The sequence below is a fragment of the Euleptes europaea genome, chromosome 18 (assembly GCF_029931775.1).
Source record: "Euleptes europaea isolate rEulEur1 chromosome 18, rEulEur1.hap1, whole genome shotgun sequence".
Lineage (NCBI taxonomy): Eukaryota > Metazoa > Chordata > Lepidosauria > Squamata > Sphaerodactylidae > Euleptes > Euleptes europaea.
Window position 1 is genome coordinate 17,020,680 of NC_079329.1, and position 21,091 is coordinate 17,041,770.

The 21,091-nt window shown below is 50.0% G+C and overlaps 1 protein-coding gene across 1 annotated transcript; it reads right to left on the bottom strand.

Moving 5' to 3' along the window:
• Positions 1 to 1,749: 1,749 nt before the first annotated feature.
• On the bottom strand, positions 1,750 to 12,440 carry ZNF219 (zinc finger protein 219). The gene is made up of 4 exons (XM_056863445.1): positions 12,352 to 12,440; positions 9,632 to 10,982; positions 4,200 to 4,319; positions 1,750 to 2,672 (listed from the first exon to the last, which is right to left on the bottom strand). The coding sequence occupies exons 1-4, from the start codon at positions 12,355 to 12,357 to the stop codon at positions 1,828 to 1,830; spliced, it is 2,322 nt and encodes a 773-aa protein (XP_056719423.1). The 5' UTR covers positions 12,358 to 12,440; the 3' UTR covers positions 1,750 to 1,827.
• Positions 12,441 to 21,091: the final 8,651 nt, after the last annotated feature.

Consider the following 21,091-nt stretch of genomic DNA (forward strand, 5'->3'; position numbering starts at 1 on the left):
CTGGGATCAGAGGAGCATGCCAAATATATTAGGTGCTGTGAAACACCAGCAGGATGGTGCTGCTGCTGTTGTCTTGTTTGGGGGCTTCCTAGAGACACCTAGTTGGCCACTGTGTGAACAGACTGCTGGACTTGATGGGCCTTGGTCTGATCAAGCAGGGCTTTTCTTATGTTCTTAAGGGGGGGACCCTCCCAGCCAGGAAAAGAGCAGGTTTCTTCGACTTCATCTCCGACCCATTCTGAGGCTGAGGAAGTGCTCCTTCTGGGAACGTGGAGGGGCCTTACAAACTAGATGGCCTGTATGCCCCCTCCCAACTCTTACGAACGTAAGAACATAAGATAAGCCCCAGATCAACAAGTAGCTTGAAAGAGCATCTTCAAACCTATTAGAGGACATTTTCTATTGCTGGGAGAGGGAGATGTGCTCAGAGGACACGGCTCACGGCGCGCGCATTCACACAAACGCTTAATGGAGCATTAGCCTTGTCTCATTTTAATTTTTATTTCCAGTTTCAAATTTTCTACAAGAAAAAACAATAAAAAAATAGAAAACTCTAGAAGTTGTCAAGCTCCCTGCTGTGCCAGGTTACTACCGAAACAAAGCTCTGCCGCTGGGCCGCCACAAAGACAAGATATCGGCAACCGGGTCGCTTGCTAAGACTGTAGCCCCCACCCCCCACAGGCTCTGGAGATGGGCCGCCTCGCAACATACGGGCTCCAGAGGATAACGCCCCCCTCAAGCCAAGAGTGGCTGGTGCAGTCCACGTCCCACTCTGCTTTCCTGGCACTTCCGGGTCAACTGCATCCCGATAGACAGGGCTCCTCTGCCCTTGATAGCAACGGAGAAAGGAGAAAATTGGGCAGGTGCAGCTTTTCCCACCAGAGCGGCACCGTGGAAGGGAAAGCTGCCCCGGCAAAAATTCTCCCCTTTTACCAAATGAGTCGGCTTTGTCGGGGAGAGTCCTGTCCCACAGGAGGCCTCTCAGCCCTGCCCTTGCGCCAAGAATTGGGATCGCGAAGGGGCCTGACTCCTCAAAAGAGGCCGCCTCCAGCCCAGAACCGAGGAGCGAGCGAGGGGCTGGAGTCTCACGTCCTCCAGCCGCCTCGCCTCAAAACCCTGTTTTGACTATTAAAAAAAAAAAAGCCTGCTACAGTATCACTGCCTTTCACCCAACTCCACACCCCAGCCACATCACACCTTCTCGGGCGATCACTTTTTTCCCCGTCAGGGCTCCTGTGCTTTTCACAGCTTTGGCGGCAGAAGGGGCTTGCGCCTCTGGACAGCCCGTCTCTCTCGTTGCTGTTGAGAGGCAGAGAGACTCGCTTCTGAAAACATCGACAGCCCCGCTACCTCTGGCCCCCAACACCTCTCACGGAGGAGTATGTATCCCTGTCACCTGTGGCTCTCCTGGCCTCGGCGCATCTACACTACAAATGTAAACAGGTTTGAAACTGGTTTAACTGTCTAATGAATGTAGGAAGTTGCCTTATGCGGGACCAGACCGCTGGTCTATCTAGCTCGGTACGGTCCGCTTTGACAGGCAGCGTCTCTCCCAAAAAACCGCAGGCCTCTTTTTGTAAGCGGAGAGGCCGAGGATCGCTTGAACCTGGGGCGTTCTGCATGCAAAGCTCTAAGCTACGAGCCCCTTCTTCAACTCCACCCTCCGGAAGTCTGAGAATTGTAGTTTCGTACGAGCGTTGAGAAGTCTCTACTAGCGAGCGCAACGTCGTGGAACAGAACTGCAGTTCCCAGAGCCCTTTGGGTCAGGAGTCGGCACGACAGTTAAACGGGTTTGAAACTGGTTTAAATATTGCAGAGTCGATCTCCTCAAGCTTGCACCGGCTCCAGCTGCAACTCCATGAGGCTTTGGCCTGCTTTAGATGCCTCCTGGTGCGCCGCCGCCGCCCCCTTCGGGACCAGGGGGCCAGGCGATCCCTCCTCGGGCATCGGCTCCTCTGAGTCATGAGACAGGCTGTCCCAATCCTGCTTGGCTCCGGGAGACAGGCCGGTGGCGACCACGCCTCTGCCAGCAGACCGCTTCCTTCGAGGCATCTCAGGGCCGGGCGGCTCATCTTGGTCTTCCAAACGCCAGAGCTTCTGGAGGTTGGTCATCTCCCCCTTCGGACTGAGGGGCTCGGTTTCTTTCAGCCGGGGGCTCGGGGGCTCGGGTGTCTCCTGCTCCTCCTCCTCCTCCTGCATCGCCGCACGGGGTTTCGGGGCCGTGTGGGAGCAGCGGCGGGTTCGGGCTTTGCGGCTGTGGTGGACCTGGAGGTGCAGTTCCATGAGCTCGGGAGCCGAGGTGGCGAAGGGGCAGAACTGGCAGCGGTGGAGGGCACCGCCGGCCACACCCGGCCGCAGGGACAGGTCCAAGGGCTGGAAGTCGGCCTTCCCGTTGAGCAGCGGCTTGCGGCGGGAAGGGCGGGACCGGGTGACTCCCAAGCCCCCCAGGGGTAGGAAGGGGCCGTGGCTCTTGGCCAGCTGCGTCGGGGGAAAGGTGGAGGCCGCAGTGGGAGCGAGGGGTATGTGGCACCGTTCCAGTGTTCCTGCAGCGGCGGCGGCTGCTGCTGCTGCGGCGCTCTTTTGCTCCCGGTGATGGCGCTGCAGGTGATACTTGAGCGAGCCGGACTGAGTGCCAGCGTAGTCACAGTGAGGGCATTTGTACGGGCGCTCACCTGCAGGGGGAAAGGGAGAAACAGATTAGCAAGGCAGCTATCTTTCTTGGGAGGGTACCTTTTTTCCATCAGCCCAAGAATCAACGACAGGTTCCGATTCCATCTATGCCACAGAGCCTCTGAGTGGCCCCAGGTGAATCACCGTCACTCAGCCTCCCCGAATATTTATTTTTTGATATATTTATACCCAGCTTTTCTCCCTGATGGGGATCCAGAAGAACATAAGAAAGGCCATGCTGGATCAGACCAAGGTCCATCAGGTCTGGCACTCTGTTCACACAGTGGCCAAACAGATGCCTCTAGGAAGCCCACAAACAAGACGACTGCAGCAGCATCCTACCTGAGTTCCACAGCACCTAATATAATAGGCATGCTCCTCTGATACTGTAGAGAATAGGTGGGCATCATGAGTAGTATCCATTTTGACTAGTAGCCATGGATAGCCCTCTCCTCCATGAACATGTCCACTCCCCTCTGTAAGCCTTCCAAGTTGGCAGCCATCACATCCTGGGGCAGGGAGTTCCACAATTTATGTGTTGTGTGAAGAAATACTTCCTTTTATGTGTTTTGAATCTCTCACCCTCCAGCTTCAGCAGATGATCCCGGTTTCTAGTATTATGAGGGAGAAAAGCTTCTCCCTGTCCCCTCTCTCCATACCATGCATAATTTTATAGACCCCTATCATGTCTCCCTTTAACTGCCTTCTTTCCAAGCTAAACAGCCCTAAGCATTTTAACCACTCCTCATAAGGCAGTTGCTCTAGTCCCCTGATCATTTTGGTTGCTCTTTTCTCACAGGGTTGTTGTGAAGATAAAATGGAGAACAAAGTGCATCAGCCTGAGCTCCCTGGAAGAAGGGTGGGCTAAAAATGTACTAAATAAATAGTGCATTTGAAACTTTTTGAATGCTGAAACGCTATATAAATATTTATTCATATGCTGCCTTTCATCCCAATGGGGACCCAAAGTGACTGGCATCATTCTTCCATTTTACCCTCACAGCAACCCTGTGAGGTAGGTTCAGCTGAGTGTGTGTTTGTAGTAGTAATATTTGGATTTTCTGTTTCAGTCACTGACATGATATAAGCAAGTCATGGATGCCCCCCTGTGGTCTAGCTTCCTTTAAAGTATTAATTTTCAGCATAGCTGACTGCAATTTGGGATGGGAGGGCTGATATGGTGGAATCGACATTAACTAGTCATGCTATGTGTGTGTGTGTAAAGTGCCGTCAAGTCGCAGTCGACGTATGGCGACCCCTTTTTGGGGTTTTCAAGGCAAGAGACCAACAGAGGTGGTTTGCCAGCTCCTTCCTCTGCACAGCAACCCTGGTATTCCTTGGTGGTCTCCCATCCAAATACTAACCAGGGCTGACCCTGCTTAGCTTCTGAGATCTGACGAGATCGGGCTAGCCTGGGCCATCCAGGTCAGGGCAGTCATGCTATACAGTCAGGAAAAAAAAACATCTGGTGGATATCACCCTGTCCTTATGAAACTCCCTGCCTTGATGTCGCCGCTGACAGCTCTCACCTGTGTGGACACGGAGGTGCACCTTGAGATGGTGGGATGATCGGAAGGACTTCCCGCAGAACGGACAATCTTTCCCAGTGCCCCGGCGGGATCCGTCCAGGCGTGGCTGCCCCTGCACATCTGAGACATAGATACAGGGAGGGGAATTTTAGGGAGAGGGGATTCTAAAATTTCTTGAGCCTGGTTGCTCTGTTTCCCATGTTTTTTTTGCTTAGGATTTTCTCGTTCCCAGGTCCCTTTGCGGGAGCATGCAACCCAGGGGTACTGCAGGTATTTAGACTGATATCTTCCCCACTCTTGGCAGAAAGACAGCTGTGAGGCTGCATGCTCTGGTCTGATATCAATTGGTCACTTTTGTTTAGAAAGATCGTGATGGGTAGCCGTGTTAGTCTGTCACTAGCAGTAGAAAAGAGTGGGAGTCCCAGTAGCACCTGAAAGACGAACAAAATTTCTGGCAGAGTATGAGCTTTCGTGAGCCACAGCTCATGAAAGCTCATACCCTGCCAGAAATTTTGTTCGTCTTTCAGGTGCTACTGGGACTCCTACTCTTTTCTACTTCTTTTGTTTAGAAATAACAGCTGGATTGGAAGAGCTGAAACAGAAGATCTTCAGTCCACAATATCTGAAATAGCGACCCTGTGGATGCGGCCTCAGTGATACCTACTTTAACAGAGGACATGATAGTAGGAACCTTAATTTTTGCACAAAGGAGAGAGTTTAGTTTCCCACCCCCTCCACTACTGAAGAACTAAGGATAGAGGTGACAGAATCCTTGAAAACCATGTTGTCTTTTCCCGTGTGGTAAACTCCAGCTAAAGGGAAGATGACTGGGGAAGGCACTGGCAAACCACCCTGTAAACAAAGTCTGCCTAGGAAACGTCGGGATGTGACGTCACCCCATGGGTCAGGAATGACCCGGTGCTTGCACAGGGGACCTTTACCTTTTAAACTCCAGCTGCCAGAGGGCGCATTCAAGGAACACATTTCCTTTGCAGAAATGAAAGGCCCTCGTTCTCCAACCTGTGGGAATACATGTATGGAATGTGTCTCTCTCCCCCCCCAAAACAGCAAGTCTACAGCGGCTGACTGGGGCATAATAATACTCTTGAAAAAAATTACAAATCTGCATAATTAAGCATTCGTTTTCATAATATCCCTAACGTTTTGTTACACTGAACCTGAGTTTCCTTCTCACTGCATTTGGATGTGTGTAGTTTTACCTACTCTTATAGCACCAGTGTTCATTTACCCAAATATCTTTTATCACTGAAGCAAGGTTGAAAATATAAAAAAAAATCCACACAGCAATGGAGAAAACAATTGCCTTTACGAACAGGTTTTTTTTAAATATCAAGAGCAATCTTCTGAGTCACACAGGACTCTTCCTCGTTAGTTGCCTTCAGGCAACCATGCAGGTAATCTTTAGAAAGGCTGGCTCTTCCCCCACCCTCACTGGTTAAGCATGGTATATGACAGGAAGAAAGAAGATTCCTTTGAAATGTGGTGTTGGAGGAGAGTTTTAGATACTGTGGACGGCCAAAAAGACAAATCAGTGGGGTCTAGATCAAATCAAGCCTGAACTGTCCTTAGGAGTTAAAATGACTTAAACGAGGCTATCGTACTTTGGTCACATTATGAGAAGACAAGACTCACTGGAAAAGACAATAATGCTAGGAAAAGAAGAAGACCCAACATGAGATGGATCGACATTATAAAGGAAGCCATGGCCCTCAGTTTGCAAGACCTAACCAAGGCTGTTAACAACAGGACGGTTTGGAGGTCATTAATTCATAGGGTCGCCACAGGTTAGAAGCGACTTGACAGCCCTTAAGGCACACACAAATCATGAGATGGAAGGCATCTGTGAACTCCCTAAGGTATAAATTAAATGGTGAAGGGAACCTATCTCCAAGTTTATTTGGATTGGTGCTACTCGGATAGCACCCCCTTGAGGCTGTCACAATCCTCAACACAAATGTATTTACTTTAAATGTTTATAAGCCCAAGGTGGGTAACAGGTAAATACCAAAATGCTATAAAGACCCATATGAATATTAAAAAATTGCATTAACAGCCATAACTGATTCCCTGTCACCATGAGTCAGAAGCAACTTGACGGCACTTAATACACACATGCACACAGGTCAGTACGTGGGGTTTGAAACTTTCCTCTGGGCTAGTAGATTGGGGAGGGGGGGGGCAGGCAGGAAAATCAAAAACGGCATTGGATCTGACATTTACTCAAATGTTCGAACACATTCAGCGATCTCAAAAGTAAACCTGTGCTGTAATACGACATCATCCAAATAGAAAATACAGCCCGCTGGCTATGTAACAAAAATTAATCTTATTACACAAAATGTATTCAATAACGCCAAGTAAGTAACAACAAAAATACAGCCGATCTAGCTCCAAGAGTACACAAATGGTACAACTAACGAAACAAAAACTAGTTCAGGAATCCAGGTCTTCCATAACATACAATTTTCTTCTTAAACAATCCAATTCAATTGCAGGTCAGTGTTCCAATAGCAGGTAAATCGCAGGTAACAGTCAAAATTGGATCACCGATAAGAATCATGATCAGTCAATCAGACGGAGATTCCGGATATAATTTCATCCGTTTACGCAGCAAGCTTCATCAGTCAATGATTTTCCCATTTCCTTACTAGTAAAGCTTTAAAGTATCGCCAAAGGCGATATGTATGTATGTTATGAATGACCTGGATTCCTGAATTTAGTTTTTGCTTTGTTATTTGTACTATTTGTGTACTCTTGGAGCTAGATCAGATGTATTTTTGTTGTTATTTGTGTGTGTGTTAAATGCCGTCAAGTCGCCTCCGACTCATGGCAACCCTATGAATCAATGTCCTCCAAAATGTCCTATCTCTGACAGCCTTGCTCAGGCCTTGCAAAATGAGGGCTGTGGCTTCCTTGATTTGAGTCAATCCATCTCTTGTTGGGTCTTCCTCTTTTCTTGCTGCTCTCAACTTTTCCTAGCATGGTTGTCTTCTCCAGTGACTCTTGTCGTCTCATGACATGATCAAAATATGATAGCCTGAGTTGAGTCATTTTAGCTTCTAGGGTCAGTTCAGGCTTGATTTGATCTATAACCCACTGATTTGTTTTTTTGGCAGTCCACAGTATTCGTAACACTCTCCTCCAACACCACATTTCAAAGGAGTCTACTTTCTTCCTGTCGGTTTTCTTCATTGCCCAGCTTTCACATCCATACATAGTAATAGGGAAAATGATGGCATGGATTAACTTGATCTTGGTGGCCAGTGACACATCCTTACACTTCAAAATCTTTTCTAGCTCCTTCATGGCTGCCCTGCCCAGTCTCAATCTCCTTCTGATTTCTTGGCTGCAGTCTCCCTTTTGGTTAATGATGGAGCCTAGGAACAGAAAGTCTTGAACGATTTCAGTTTCCTCATTGTCAACCTTAAAGCTGTGTAATTCTCCTGTAGTTATTACTTTTGCCTTCTTGATGTTCAGCTGTAGTCCTGCTTTGGCAGTTTCTCTTTTAACTTTCAGCAGTAGTTTCAAATCTTCGCTACTTTCTGCCATTAGTGTAGTATCATCGGCATATCTCAAATTGTTAATGTTCCTCCCTCCCATTTTCACCCCACCTTCATCTAAATCTAATCCAGCTTTCCTAATTATATGTACTGCATATAGATTGAAGAGATAGGGTGTTATTGAATACATTTTGTGTAAATACGATTAATGTTTGTTACATAGCCAGCATGCTGTATTTTCTATTTGGATGAACACATTTAGCAGCATTGCTTAAACGTCTGATGATATTTCACTGTGCAGTGATGAGTCATGATATTCCCCCCGCTGAAGAAAGCCCCGATTCACACAGTGCAGAGCGCGCCAAGACGGGCCTGCTCGGAGGTGTCGGGAGGCTTGTGCCGGCAGGACCCAATTACATCATCAGTCTCTGCCGCCTGTGAGAGGCTTGACAGAAAGACTCCCCCACCGCTGCTGCCAACACCCGCTGGTTGGGATTGGCACCAATATGGGCCCTAACCTGCTCCTTCCTCGGAAGTTGCCCAGAAGTAGCAACCAGATACCACTACACGGGCTACTGCCAAAGCCTCAACAGTAAAGGATTTATTTTATTAAGCATTTCCACAAGATACCCATTCAAGTAAATAGTTCCAGAGAGTGGTTTTGACTCTGAGATGAAGATATTTATTCCTGGCTGGTATTGCTAACTAAAGGTAAAGGTCCCCTGTGCAAGCACCGGGTCATTCCTGACCCATGGGGTGACGTCACATCCCGACGTTTCCTAGGCAGACTTTGTTTACGGGGTGGTTTGCCAGTGCCTTCCCCAGTCATCTTCCCTTTACCCCCAGCAAGCTGGGAACTCATTTGACCGACCTCGGAAGGATGGAAGGCTGAGTCAACCTTGAGCCGGCTACCTGAAACCGACTTCCATTGGGATCGAACTCAGGTCGGGAGCAGAGCTTGGACTGCAGTACTGCAGCCTGCCACTCTGCGCCACGGGGCTCTTGCTAACTACCCTTATTAAAAGATAGGTGCAGGATAGGGAGGAACAGAACATAACAAACTGTGGGGGAGGGAAGAGATGTTTAGGCAGACATCAGCATACCAAAAAAAAAGCAGGCTGCGAAAGAGTTCAAAAACATTGCTTCTAGTGTTTAAAACCCTAGCTAGCCTAGTAGGCACTGTCTCCCTTGTTTTGTGAGATAACAGCCTGGACGCAAGCATGCTCTGTTGTGGCCCCCAACAGAACTGTTTGGTGCTGGCGGGAAGCGCTGTCACATCACAGCTGACCCATGGTGACCCTGTAGGGTGTAGTGGTTAAGAGCGGTGGCATAGAGCGGTGGACTCTGATCTGGAGAACCGGGTTTGTTTCCCTGCTCCTCCACATGAGCAGCGGAGGCTAATCTGGTGAACTGGATTTGTTTCCCCACTCCTGCACATGAAGCCGGCTAGGTGACCTTGGGCTAGTCACAGTTTTCTTAGAGCTCTCTCAGCTCCACCTAGCTCACAGTGTGTCTGTTGAGGGGAGGGGAAGGGAAGGCGATTGTAAGCCGGTTTGATTCTTCCTTAAGTGGTAGAGAAAGTTGGCATTTAAAAAAACCAACTCATCTTCTTCTCTTCTAGCCCTACCTTCCTCACAGGGTTGCTGTGAAATGGCGCTCGGAGGTCACTGGCAAACGGGCGGGATCTACTCCCAAGTCACCCAGCATTTTCCAGAGCAGCCAAGAAACGCACCAGAACATGTGCTTGCATGCAAAACATCCCATTACTTTGCAGAGTTTAGTAGAACGCTCTGAATAACAGAAAGGCGGTGTATAAATAAATAAACAAAACATTCAGAAAGGTGGATCCGTCACGCACGCTGTCAAAGCAGAGACACCAGCTACGAGCTCAACTAAAACATTCATACTTGCCCTTTTCCCCTTGGGTCAGCAGGGTGGGGCTGGTGTTGCTCGCAGTGGAGGTCCTGACGTTTGCGGGCAGCCAGTGTCCGGTGAGAAGGTGGGACCCCAGCGACTGTCCCTTGCTCCACTCCCTGTCTCGGGACAGGTGGCTTTGGCGGTGCAGCGCCATCTGCTGGAACGTGCTGAAGCTCCGCGCGCAGTCTGGGCAACGATGGGGGCCCCCGGGGTTCTCCCTCGCCAGCTTGGGCTGCCCCGCGTAAGGGCGCTCCCGCCACTGCTGGCTGCTCTCCACGGCCCGGGCCGTGGCCTGCAGTCTCTCGGCGCAGCTGGCGTCGCCGTAGCCGAGGAAGTTACCCGTGCCGGCCTTGTCCGTGGGCAGCGGGGAGAGGAGCGAAGGGTAGAGGGCCTCACACCCCACAAGTAAGCTCTGCGGGGACCGTCCAGTCGCCGTCCCCCGTTGTTCGCCCTGAAGGCCCAGCTTGCTGAGATGCACCTTCATGTGGTTTTTGAGGAACCAGGGCTCCTTGAAGCCGCGCCCGCACACCTGGCACTTGTGGTCGAAGGAGTCTTTGTGCTTACGCATGTGACCCTTGAGGAACCAGGACTGGGTGAAGGCTTGGCCGCACACCTGGCAGCGGAACTCGGTCGGGGCGGAGGCTGGGGGAGCGGAAGGGGTTGAGGCAGGAGGGGTGGGCGGGACGGCGGCAGCCGGGGCGGGAGGCGTGGGGGGCCTGCTGGCGGGGAGGCCGTGGGCCTGCTGATTGTGCCACTGGAGGTCGGCCTCCTGGGTGGCGGCAAAGGGGCACTGCCCGCACTTGTATGGCTGGTGGAGGATGCGCAGGTGGCGCTCCCGCTCGCCCGCCGTACGGAACTTGCCCTTGCAGAAAGGGCAGCGGAAGGTGGGCAGGGGCGGGCGCGGGGCAGGGGTGGCGGGCCCCCGCTCCTCCTTCTCCTCCTCTTCTTGGCCCCGCAGGAGCGCCCGTTCTTCCAGCTCGAGCAGCAGGCGGCTCTGGTGGCCGAGGCGGGCCCGGGCCTCGGGGCAGTGGGCGCGCAGGTGGAGGCGCAGGCTGGCGCGCTGCCCCGCCCGGTGGCCGCAGTAGGGGCAGGTGAGGGGGTAGGCCCCGGTGTGGATGCGCGTGTGCAGGGCCAGGATGCTGTTGAAGCGGAAGCGCTTGCCGCAGATGGGGCATGGGTAAGGGCGGGCCTCGCCCCCCGACCCCCCCGGCCCATTGGAGTAGTGTTGCAGGTCCAGCTCCCCGTTGAAGGCCAGGGCGTCGGCTCCGTCGCAGGAAGACGAGGAGGAGGGGGAAGGAAGAGCCACGCTAACCGGATTGGCGGAAGGCAACTGGTAATCGGCACCCTGGAGGAACAAGGAGAAAGGGAGGACTGAAGCATGGGAAATAAAGGTAGGCAGAGATTTGTTTTTTTAACTCTCCATCATGATGACAGTTGGCTTCTGCAGGAAAGGGAAGATAGGTTTCTCCTTCTGTAGGAAAGGGAAGATAGGTTTCTCCTTCCCTCAACAGGAGGCCAGGCCTTCGGCCTGTTCGCAGAGCCCTCTGCAAACCAGCGCCTGAAATTTAGCCTGCAGGGGTGGCAACAGAGACCTGATGCCTTACCCCAGATCAGCCTGCAAGCTAGCCACTGACAACCAGCCAACGTAAGAACATAAGAAAGGCCCTACTGGATCACACCAAGGCCCATCAAGTCCAGCAGTCTGTTCACATAGTGGCCAACCAGGTGCCTCTAGGAAGCCACAAACAAGACGAGTGCAGCAGCACCATCCTGCCTGTGTTCCACAGCACACAATATAATAGGCATGCTTCTCTGATACTAGCGAGAATAGGTATGCAGCATGACTAGTATCCATTCTAACTAATAGCCATGAATACCCCTTTCCTCCATGAATATGTCCACTCCCCTCTTAAAGCCTTCCAAGTTGGCAGCCGTCACCACATCCCGAGGCAGGGAGTTCCACAATTTAACTATACATTGTGTGAAAAAATACTTCCTTTTATCTGTTTTGAATCTGTCACCCTCCAGCTTCAGCAGATGACCTCGCGTTCTAGTATTATGGGAGAGGGAGAAAAACTTCTCCCTGTCCACTCTCTCCAAACCATGCATAATTTTATAGACCTCTATCGTGTCTCCCCTCAGCCGCCTTCTTTCCAAGCTAAATAGCCCTAACGTCTTAACTGCTCCCCATAGGACAGTTGCTCTAGTCCCCTAATCATTTTGGTTGCTCTTTTCTGCACCTTCTCAAGCTCTGTAATATCCTATTTTAGGTGCGGTGACCAGAACTGTACACAGTATTCCAAGTGTGGTCTCACCATAGATTAGCAGTTTTATTCTCTATTCCTCGTCTAATTATGGCCTGCATGGTGTGCAGATAACTCACCAAATAACATTCCTCCCTCCAGGAAGGGAAACAGCTCTGCTTGTAATCTGGGGAAGGTGTGAACAATCCTCCTTCCAGAAAGAGGCTGCCGGTCTGAGTAGACAATACTGACTCTGATGGGCCTTGACGGTCTGATTCAGTATAAGGCCACTTCATGTGCTCATGTGTTCAAGATCAGGCTAGCCTGGGGCTATCCTGGGCACAGTTGGAATAGGGGATGAGAAAAGCCTCTCCTTATGTTGTATGGCCAACGTATGGGGGGTGAGTGTGAGGTCGAGTCCCGGGGCACACAAGCCCTCTCCTCCCCGTTCTCCTGGCTTCTGCCACTCACCTCCATGGCGCTCCCGCTCACATGCTTCGGTCCTTGATTGCAGAAAGAGCCGCCACCAGGATGTCTCCTGGCATCTCACACCTGACAGGAATGGACGCGAGGGCATGGGCTGCAGGAAGAGGTGGGGAGAGGGTTGACAATCAGGTGTGACACAACCTCATTGCTCTTGTCCCGAAAGGCCTCCCCAGGGCTTAACTTGTACTGCTGCCCAAGGTATGTTCCCAAGGCTAAGCCATAACCCTAGAATGTGTTGAGTAAGAAAAGACAGATGTTACCTCTGAACATACCCAGAGTGTATTTTCCTCACCACTGAACGCAGAGAGGGAAGAAGAAGAAGAGTTGGTTTAAATATGCCGATTTTTCTCTACCTTTTAAGGAGAATCAAACTGGCTTACAATTTCCTTCCCTTCTTCTCTCCACCACACCTTTTGAGGTAGGTGGGGCTCAGAGTGTTCTGAGAGAACTGTGACTAGCCCAAGGTCACCCAGCTGGCTTCATGGGTAGGAGTGGGGAAACCATCCCGGTTCACCAGATTAGAGTCCGCCGCTCATGTGGAGGAGTGGGGAATCAAACCCGGTTCTCTAGATCAGAGCGTCTTAAACTGTGGGTCGCAACCCCATATGGGGCTGCGGAAAAAGTGGCCACCGTATGTAAATTAGTACGCAAATTTGCTTTCGTCTTTAATAAATGGTAAAATTATAATTGTTTCAAAATAAATTTATTTATGATTTATCATCAGTAAATGTTTGATCTGAATACCTATTTTATATACCTGTATACCCGGGGTCATGTAAAAATTTCTCAGGCGAAAAGGGGTCACGGGTGGAAAAAGCTTAAGAAGCCCTGCTTAGATTAGAGTCCACCGCTCTTAACCACCGCTCTTAACCACTACGACCCCCACAACTCAGAGGGAAGGGCTTCCAATGAAGAGGTTTCAGTTTCCACAGCACTTCCTCTTGGAAACACAACTCGGGATTCCCCCCCGCAAAGCGTATGAAGTGTGAGCCGAACAGAACGTATTTCAACGTTGACCTGCCGTGGCTTTAGGACCCTTACAAAGTGGAACAGAATCAGAAGCACAGAGAACCTGGCAAGCATCTTACCCCACAGCGAGTCTCAGACCTGAATTTCGGAAGCTGCTAAAATCTACAGCAAGGGGACACCGTAAGAACCATATCGTAGAAAAAGGGTTGCTCAGGGGGAACCTAGAGGTTTTTGTCTGCCTCCCTGCCTCTGAAGCAGGAAAAAAGGCACAGTCATAGTTTCTCCCTGTCACCTTCCCTCCTCTCCCACTTTCTGGAGCAAGCGGGACTCAGCGGTGCGCCCAGTTTCAGGCGTGGAGGGGTGACAGGGATGTGGTGGGAGAAGCCCTGAGCAACTTGTTCATTCCGAACCGCAGAGGCAGTCAGGGATGCCTGGTTGTGACCCAGCAAGTGAGCCAGAAGCTATAGGGAAAGACAAACAATCCCTTATAGGACCTGGGGTGGGGAGGAAGTGTCCTTTCTGATATCACCTTTATGTGTCAGTTGGGTTTTCAGTGCTAGAAAAATTCATCCCAAAGAGACTTCCAAGGGGGACTAGGCAAAGCGTCCCCCGGCATTCAGTGTGGAGCAGTGGCTGGCATCCATGCTTGAAAGCAGAAAACCCGGATTCAAATCCCAGTTTAACAAAGTTCACTAGACGACCTAGGGCAAGCCACTGTTAGCCAGCGTGGTGCAGTGGTTAAGAGCGATGGTTTGGAGCGGTGGACTCTGATCTGGAGAACCGGGTTGGATTCCCCACTCCTCCACATGAGCGGCGGAGGCTAATCTGGTGAACTGGATTTGTTTCCCCGCTCCTGCACATGAGGCCAGCTGGGTGACCTTGGGCTAGTCACAGCTCTCTCAGCCCCACCTACCTCACAGGGTGTCTGTTGTGGGTAGGGGAAGGCGATTGTAAGTCGGTCAGATTCTTCCTTAAGTGGTAGAGAAAGTCGGCATAAAAAAACCCCCAATTCTTCTTCTTCTCTTCTAGCCCTACCTACCTCACAAGGCTGCTGTGAAATGGTGCTGAGAGATCACTGGCAAACGGGCGGGATCTACTCCCAAGTCACCCAGCTTTTCCTAGAGCAGCAAAGAATCTCAGCAGAACAAGTGCTTGCATGCAAAACATCCCATTACTTTGCAGAGTTCAGCACGACGCACACCCACCGCTCTGAATAACAGAAAACCTACCCTTCCGCAGAAGCCAATCAAAACAGAAACCACTCCACTCTGGAACTCATGAAATGGGATATGAATGCATGACGTTAGTATCGCGTGCTGCGGAAGGGCGTTCTTCCAGCCTCTGCCAGCACCCTTTCCAAACACTGCTTACTCCTATTTGACAGGGAGGAACCAGAATCTTGTCTACATGAAAGAAAAGAAAAAAGGGTGACGGGCGCCAACAGCACATTCCTTCTTGCACAGCCATGAGCTGATCTGGGAGGCCGTGGAATGTTCACAAACATTCTCGTTTCTGAGGGTGTCGGCATCAGAGTGGTGGCAAACAGTGCAGCTTCTGTGCGAGAGATCAGGCCGCAGAGAACATCTGGCGGGTGGGGGTCCGGAGGGGCTGCCGGCAGGCAGGCAGGAGACAGAAGCAGCGGTACAGGGTGGCTGAGGGAAGAGGGCAAGACAGGGGACAAGGAAGCAAGACTCCCCTGAAGAGATGATGAAGAAGAGTTGTTTTTTATATGCTGACTTTTCCTACCACTTAAGGACGAACCAAACCGGCTTACAATCACCTTCCCCTCCCCACGACAGACACCCTGTGAGGTCGGTGGGGCTGAGAGAGTGTGACTAGCCCAAGGTCACCCAGCTGGCTTCACGTGGAGGAGAGGGGAAACAAATCCAGTGCACCGGATTAGCCTCCGCCGTTCACGTGGAGGAGTGGGGAATCGAACCCGGTTCTCCGGATCAGAGTCCACCGCTCCAAACCACCGCTCTGAACCACAGCAGGAGATGAAGACAGCTGAGAGGAAGAGATGTAGAGACAGGAACCTCAGGCATAGGTGCACAGCCCGTGGTCTACATTGTGTAGCCCGTCCCAAAATAATTCTCACCGCATCCCTGCTCAGTGGCATGGTGGAAGTTTCCCTTTTTTTTCTTGGTAGGGGTCAGAGTACCGTCTCTCAACCTAGAGAACCACTGCAAGGCACTGTTCTGCATGATGGAGCCAGAGGGTATCATAGGGCAGAACCGTTTAACATCACAAGGTGATCCATTACGGCCCTCGTAAATTGTTCTGAGTTGCATACCTCTGAGCTAAGGAAAGGAATGAAGAAGGGAAGCTGGGGGGGGGGAGGGTTCGGCACATGCTTAAGCACATTTTACTGGATCTATTTTTAGGAAGACAGGGGAAACGGCAATTATTTATGCCTCTTGCTGGAGTCGCTCCCACACCCTTCCCACCCCCCCAGCATGAAACACTGATGGGAGCAGAAAGACAGATGCCAGGGTACTGTACGCTGAAAGGTTATTGCCCTGGGATACATGCCATGGAATGGTATTTCCCAACACGGTAAGCAGGTGTGCCCTGACCAACATGTTCACCCACATCTTTCCCCACCCCTCTCCCCCCAGGCAAGGATGTTACCTTCGACAGTTCTACTCAGGTGGATCCCAGCCTAGGATTTTTTGGCAGAAAAATCTGGATTCCTTCGAAACTCCCTGATTTGTCTCAAGCAAACCGGCGTAACAATCAGCGCAGCCTTCCTTTCTCATCCATCCCCCCTCCGCAGGAAATGGGGAAGGGGAGAACTTTCTTTGGGTATGGATGTGGAAACTCAGCCCCCCCTCCCAATTTTCCTGTTATCTATGGCCTATAATAGTTTAGTTTAATGATTCAAAACATTTTGACGCTGCCTTTCCACCCAATCAAGGTCCCCAAGGCAGTGTACATAAAAACATTAAAACATCTGAACAATTAAAAACAAGATTTCAAATCATAAAATGACTCAATAACAATACGTAACGAACTATACCAGAGGAGGGCCAATAACTGTTACAGGAGGGATGCCAAACAAAACCAAAAGTCTTCACACACCGGCGGAAGGCACCAAGAGAGGGAGACAAATCAATCTCCCTGGGCAGGGAGTTCCAAAGTTTTGGTGCCACGACCAAGAAAGCCCTTTCTTGGATCGCCCACCTGTCTAGTCTCAGGTGGCAGTAGCAACCAAAGCAGGGCCTATGAAGAGGATAGGAATGAGCATATGGGAATGTGCATATTGGAAAAGGTGGTAAGAACATAAGAACAGCCCTGCTAGATCAGACCAAGGCCCATCAAGTCTAGCAGTCTGTTCACACAGTGGCCAGCCAGGTGCCAGGCCGTTGTTGGTCCCAGGCCATACAGGCCTTCCCTCTCTTGGTAGGCTGCGGCAAACATCAGTAGAAAAAGAAGAAGAGTTGGATTTTACATGCCGACTTTCTCTACCTTAAGGAAGAATCAAACCGGCTTACAATCAACTTCCGTTCCCCTCCCCATGACAGACACCCTGTGAGGTAGGTGGGGCTGAGCAAGCTTTAAGAGAACTGTGCCTAGGCCAAGGTCACCCAGCTGGCCTCGTGTGCAGGAGTGGGGAAACCTACCTGGTTCACCAGATTAGCATCCGCCCCTTATGTGGAGGAGTGGGGAATCAAACCCGGTTCTCCAGATTAGAGTCCACCACTCCTAACCACTACGCCATGCTGGCATCAGGTGAGGCCATCTGCGAAGGTTTCTGTGCATGACTCGACAGAATGGTGTGGAGAGTCAGTGTGATGTAGCGGTTAAGAGGACTGAACTAGGGTTTCGCAGGCCTGGGTTCTAGTCTCCACTCAGCCATCAAACTCCTGGGATGAACTTTCAGCCAGTGAATCTCTCTGAGCCTAATCTACCTCACAGGATAGTTGTGAATCTAAAATGCGAGGAAGAGGACCCATGTGTGATGAGCGCATCAGAACAAGGACAGTATAAAAATGTGTGTGCAACCAAGACGAATATACTATTGCGCATCAGACCAAGGACGGTATAAAAATGTGTGCGCAACCAAGAGGAATATACTGTTGCGCATCAGAACAAGGACGGTATAAAAATGTGTGCGCAACCAGGAGGAATATACTGTTGCGCATCAGAACAAGGACGGTATAAAAATGTGTGCGCATCCAAGAGGAATATACTGTTGCGCATCAGAACAAGGACGGTATAAAAATGTGTGCGCAACCAGGAGGAATATACTGTTGCGCATCAGAACAAGGACGGTATAAAAATGTGTGCGCATCCAAGAGGAATATACTGTTGTTTCTCTCTCCAATTACTGCTTCCTCCTTGGGAGTTGCTACCACCAAGTTTTGACCTCAATGGTCTCCCAGATCCTAATCCGACATTCTCACCACTATACCACTGAAAAACAGATTGGCTGGGAAAATCCTTTTAAAAAATCATGCTAGTGTCTCAGAATGTGAAATATTTTGCCTAGCTGTGTGTGTAGGTATACATTTGGGTGTGCTCAGCTATTCATAGTGTTCACATGTTGACTGTAAACATAAGTAACTGGCCTACAGCAAAGAAAACAGGATGAGTTATTGACATTCCCTCAATGTGGATGAACCCCTTAATCTGGTTTTTGACAAGACATGTTGGCAGTCTGGGACAAAAACGTCCTCTCCCTTTAATAGAGGCTTAATGTGTAGAAATGGGCAGCTGAAGCTTTTTGTGGGATGGAGAAAAACAGCCTCACATGAACGCATGAAGCTGCCTTATACTGAATCAGACCCTCAGTCCATCAAAGTCAGTATTTTCTACTGACCGGCAGTGGCTCTCCAGGGTCTCAGGCAGGGCTCTTTCACATCACCTACCTGCCTAGTCCCTTTAACTGGAGATGCCAGGGATTGAACCTGGGACCTTCTGCACGCCAAGCAGATGCTCTACCACTGAGCCACGGCCCCTCCCCAGGGAAATCACATCCCATCAAGCCTCTATTAAAGACACAGGACATTTTTTCTCCCAGCTGTTGGCAACTCTAGTCTTCAAGCATGTGACTTCCAGAACTCATGTCCATAACCCAAAGAGGGATTTGGAACCAAGGAGACACAGCAACATAGAATCATAGAGTTGGAAGAGACCACCAGGGTCATCTAGTCCAACCCCCTACACAATGCAGGAAATTCTGAACTACCTCCCCTCGACACCCCCAGTGACCCCTACCCCATGCCCAGAAGATAACCAAGATGCCCTCTGTGATCAGCCTAAGGTCACAGAATCAGCACTGCTCACAGATGGCCATCTAGCCTCTGCTTAAAAGCCTCCAGGGAAGGAGCACTTACAACCTCCCAAGGAAGCCTGTTCCACTGAGGAACCGCTCTGTTAGAAAATTCTTCCTAATGTCTAAACAGAAACTCTTTTGATTTAATCTCAACCCATCAGTCCTGGTCCAACCTTCTGGGGCAACAGAAAACAACTCGGCACCATCCTTCATACGACAGCCCTTCAAGTACTTGAAGATGGTTATCACATCCCCTCTCAATCTTCTCTTCAGGCTAAACGTACCCAGCTCCTTCAGCCTTTCCTCATAGGACGTGGTCTCCGGGTCCCTCACATCTACACTGAGGATGGAAACTGAACATAACAGTCATTCCTGCTTATTGTGCTCACCAAACTACAATTCCCGAGATTCTTTGGGAAACAAAATACAGTTGGATAAAATACACTGTAATGCAGGAGGTTCTTTGGAAGTTTTTAAGCAGAGGCTAGATGGCCATCTGACAGCAACGCTGATTCTGTGAACTTAGGCAGATCATGAGAGGGAGGGCAGGAAGGGTTGCGTCAAGTGTTTGGCTCCTGTGACCCTTTCTTACATGCCCAGGGTAATGCTGATTGCCACTTTGGGGTCAGGAAGCAATTTTCCTCCAGGCCAGATTGGCCAGAGATCCTGGAGGGTTTTTGTTGCCATCTTCTAGGCATGGAGTAGGGGGTCACTGGGGGTATGCAGGGGGAGGTAGTTGTGAATTTCCTGCATTGTGCAGGGGGTTGGACTAAATGACCTTCCAACTCTATGATTCTATTATATGCTTTTGGGGCCCAATTTGGTGTTGAGCTGGGGTTTACAGTGAGTTTGACTATATGTCGGAAGACAGGGGGCTGGTAGCAGGTTTGATGTCATATGGCAGATTGAGGAGGGATTTGTTAGATGGTGAGTAGCCTTTTTTATTTCTCAAGAGCACTAGCTTGCAGCGGTGTGGTTAAATTTATCACCGAGCAAACGAGGTCAACCAGTCATCTGAATCCATTCTTTCCTAGGTTTACCTCTTTGTGCACATGTAAGTATTAAATTAAACAGAGGCCAGCTGCGAGTGGATCCATCATAACTGGCCTCCCCATCCTTTCCCCCCCACTCTTGACACCTGTGGAGGGTTGACCTGCTGAAACCCAGTTGCATGGTGGCATCTGGGTAATTTTAAGGCCACCTGTCTACGGTTTTATTAGGATGTTTTATTGATATTGCTGATGCTTTATTGATGTCTGATGGTTTTATGTGTTTTAATGGTTGTCACCCGCCCTGAGCCTGGCTTGCTGGGAGTGAGGGCGGGCTATAAATTTGAAAAAAATAAAATAAATAAAGGAATCTGCTTGCATGCCTGGGAGACAGCATGCACACTTGTGTTCTTTGGCATGGCCCACCGGCCAATTGAAAATTGGCAACGCAACCCCCCATGCCAAACAAAGCTTTCCCAGTTCTGCATTAACTTCACTACACAGCATATTAACCATGGGAGACCGATGACAGATCCAACTGGCTGTCACCAAGTGACCCAAACATACCACACAATCGTAAGCTTGGATCCTGTGATAATTAATCTGCCACAACTGCCGCCGCCACCACCCCTTCCCTCCAAACGACCGATGGGAATTGGAATCGCCACGCCACCCATAAAAATGAAAAATCACCCTTTAACCGTTCATTAACCCCTCTGATTTACGAGCACAACAGGTTGGCTGGGGCGCGTTACGGCTACAGGTATCTAAATCCGAGACTGGGGATTTTCAGTGAGTGCTTGACGTTCTAAGGGAAATGGCCGTAGGGCATTTGAGTCTCAGTGAATGTCTCATTAGGAAATAAATTTAGTTTCAGGTATGGTCATTATTCTGGAGGGATGCAGAAGCTAGGGGGGAAAGGAATAGGAAAATAAAGAGGGCTTCAGTAGAGGGGTCCTCCGAGTTGGAGGCGTTTTGAGTGCGACAACGGGACGAGACAGACAGTTGGACAGGTAGTGGATATCCACACAGACACCAGGGCATACATGAATCAGATTTCTGAAGTCTGGCTGTTACTATATGGATGTAGGAGGTGCAGAAGCTAGGGGGGAAAGGGAATGTGAAAATAAAGAGGGCTTGAGCAGAGGGGTCCTCCGAGTTGGAGCCGTTTGAGTGTGCCAATCAATCAATCTTTATTGAAAACAGTCAAAGACCAGCACAGCTCTTCAGAATTTACCACTGGAACCCTTAGTATTAAGCTCCACCCAAACGTTTACACAAACGGTAAAAAAAGTTGTTTGCACTCTTTGCAAACTATATATGCTACTCTGTAAAATTATTGACCTTCCGATGTTCTCAGCAGCGTCTGACGGATTCTACAGGCTGCTGCACAAAACCCGGCCGTTCCTACTGTAACCTGTGGGTTTTCATCTATAAGCAACATTTTAGGGTACTCCTGACCTGCAGGGTTGGGATGCCGACTAAGCCT

What these genes read in the sequence shown, in the direction of transcription:
- ZNF219 (XM_056863445.1), bottom strand. An exon ending in GCTGACCCAAGGGGAAAAGG is followed by an intron (nt 4,320 to 9,631) that starts GCAAGTATGAAT and finishes TCTATGTCTCAG; the next exon opens with ATGTGCAGGGGCAGCCACGC. An exon ending in GCACCTCCGTGTCCACACAG is followed by an intron (nt 2,673 to 4,199) that starts GTGAGAGCTGTC and finishes TTCCCCCTGCAG; the next exon opens with GTGAGCGCCCGTACAAATGC.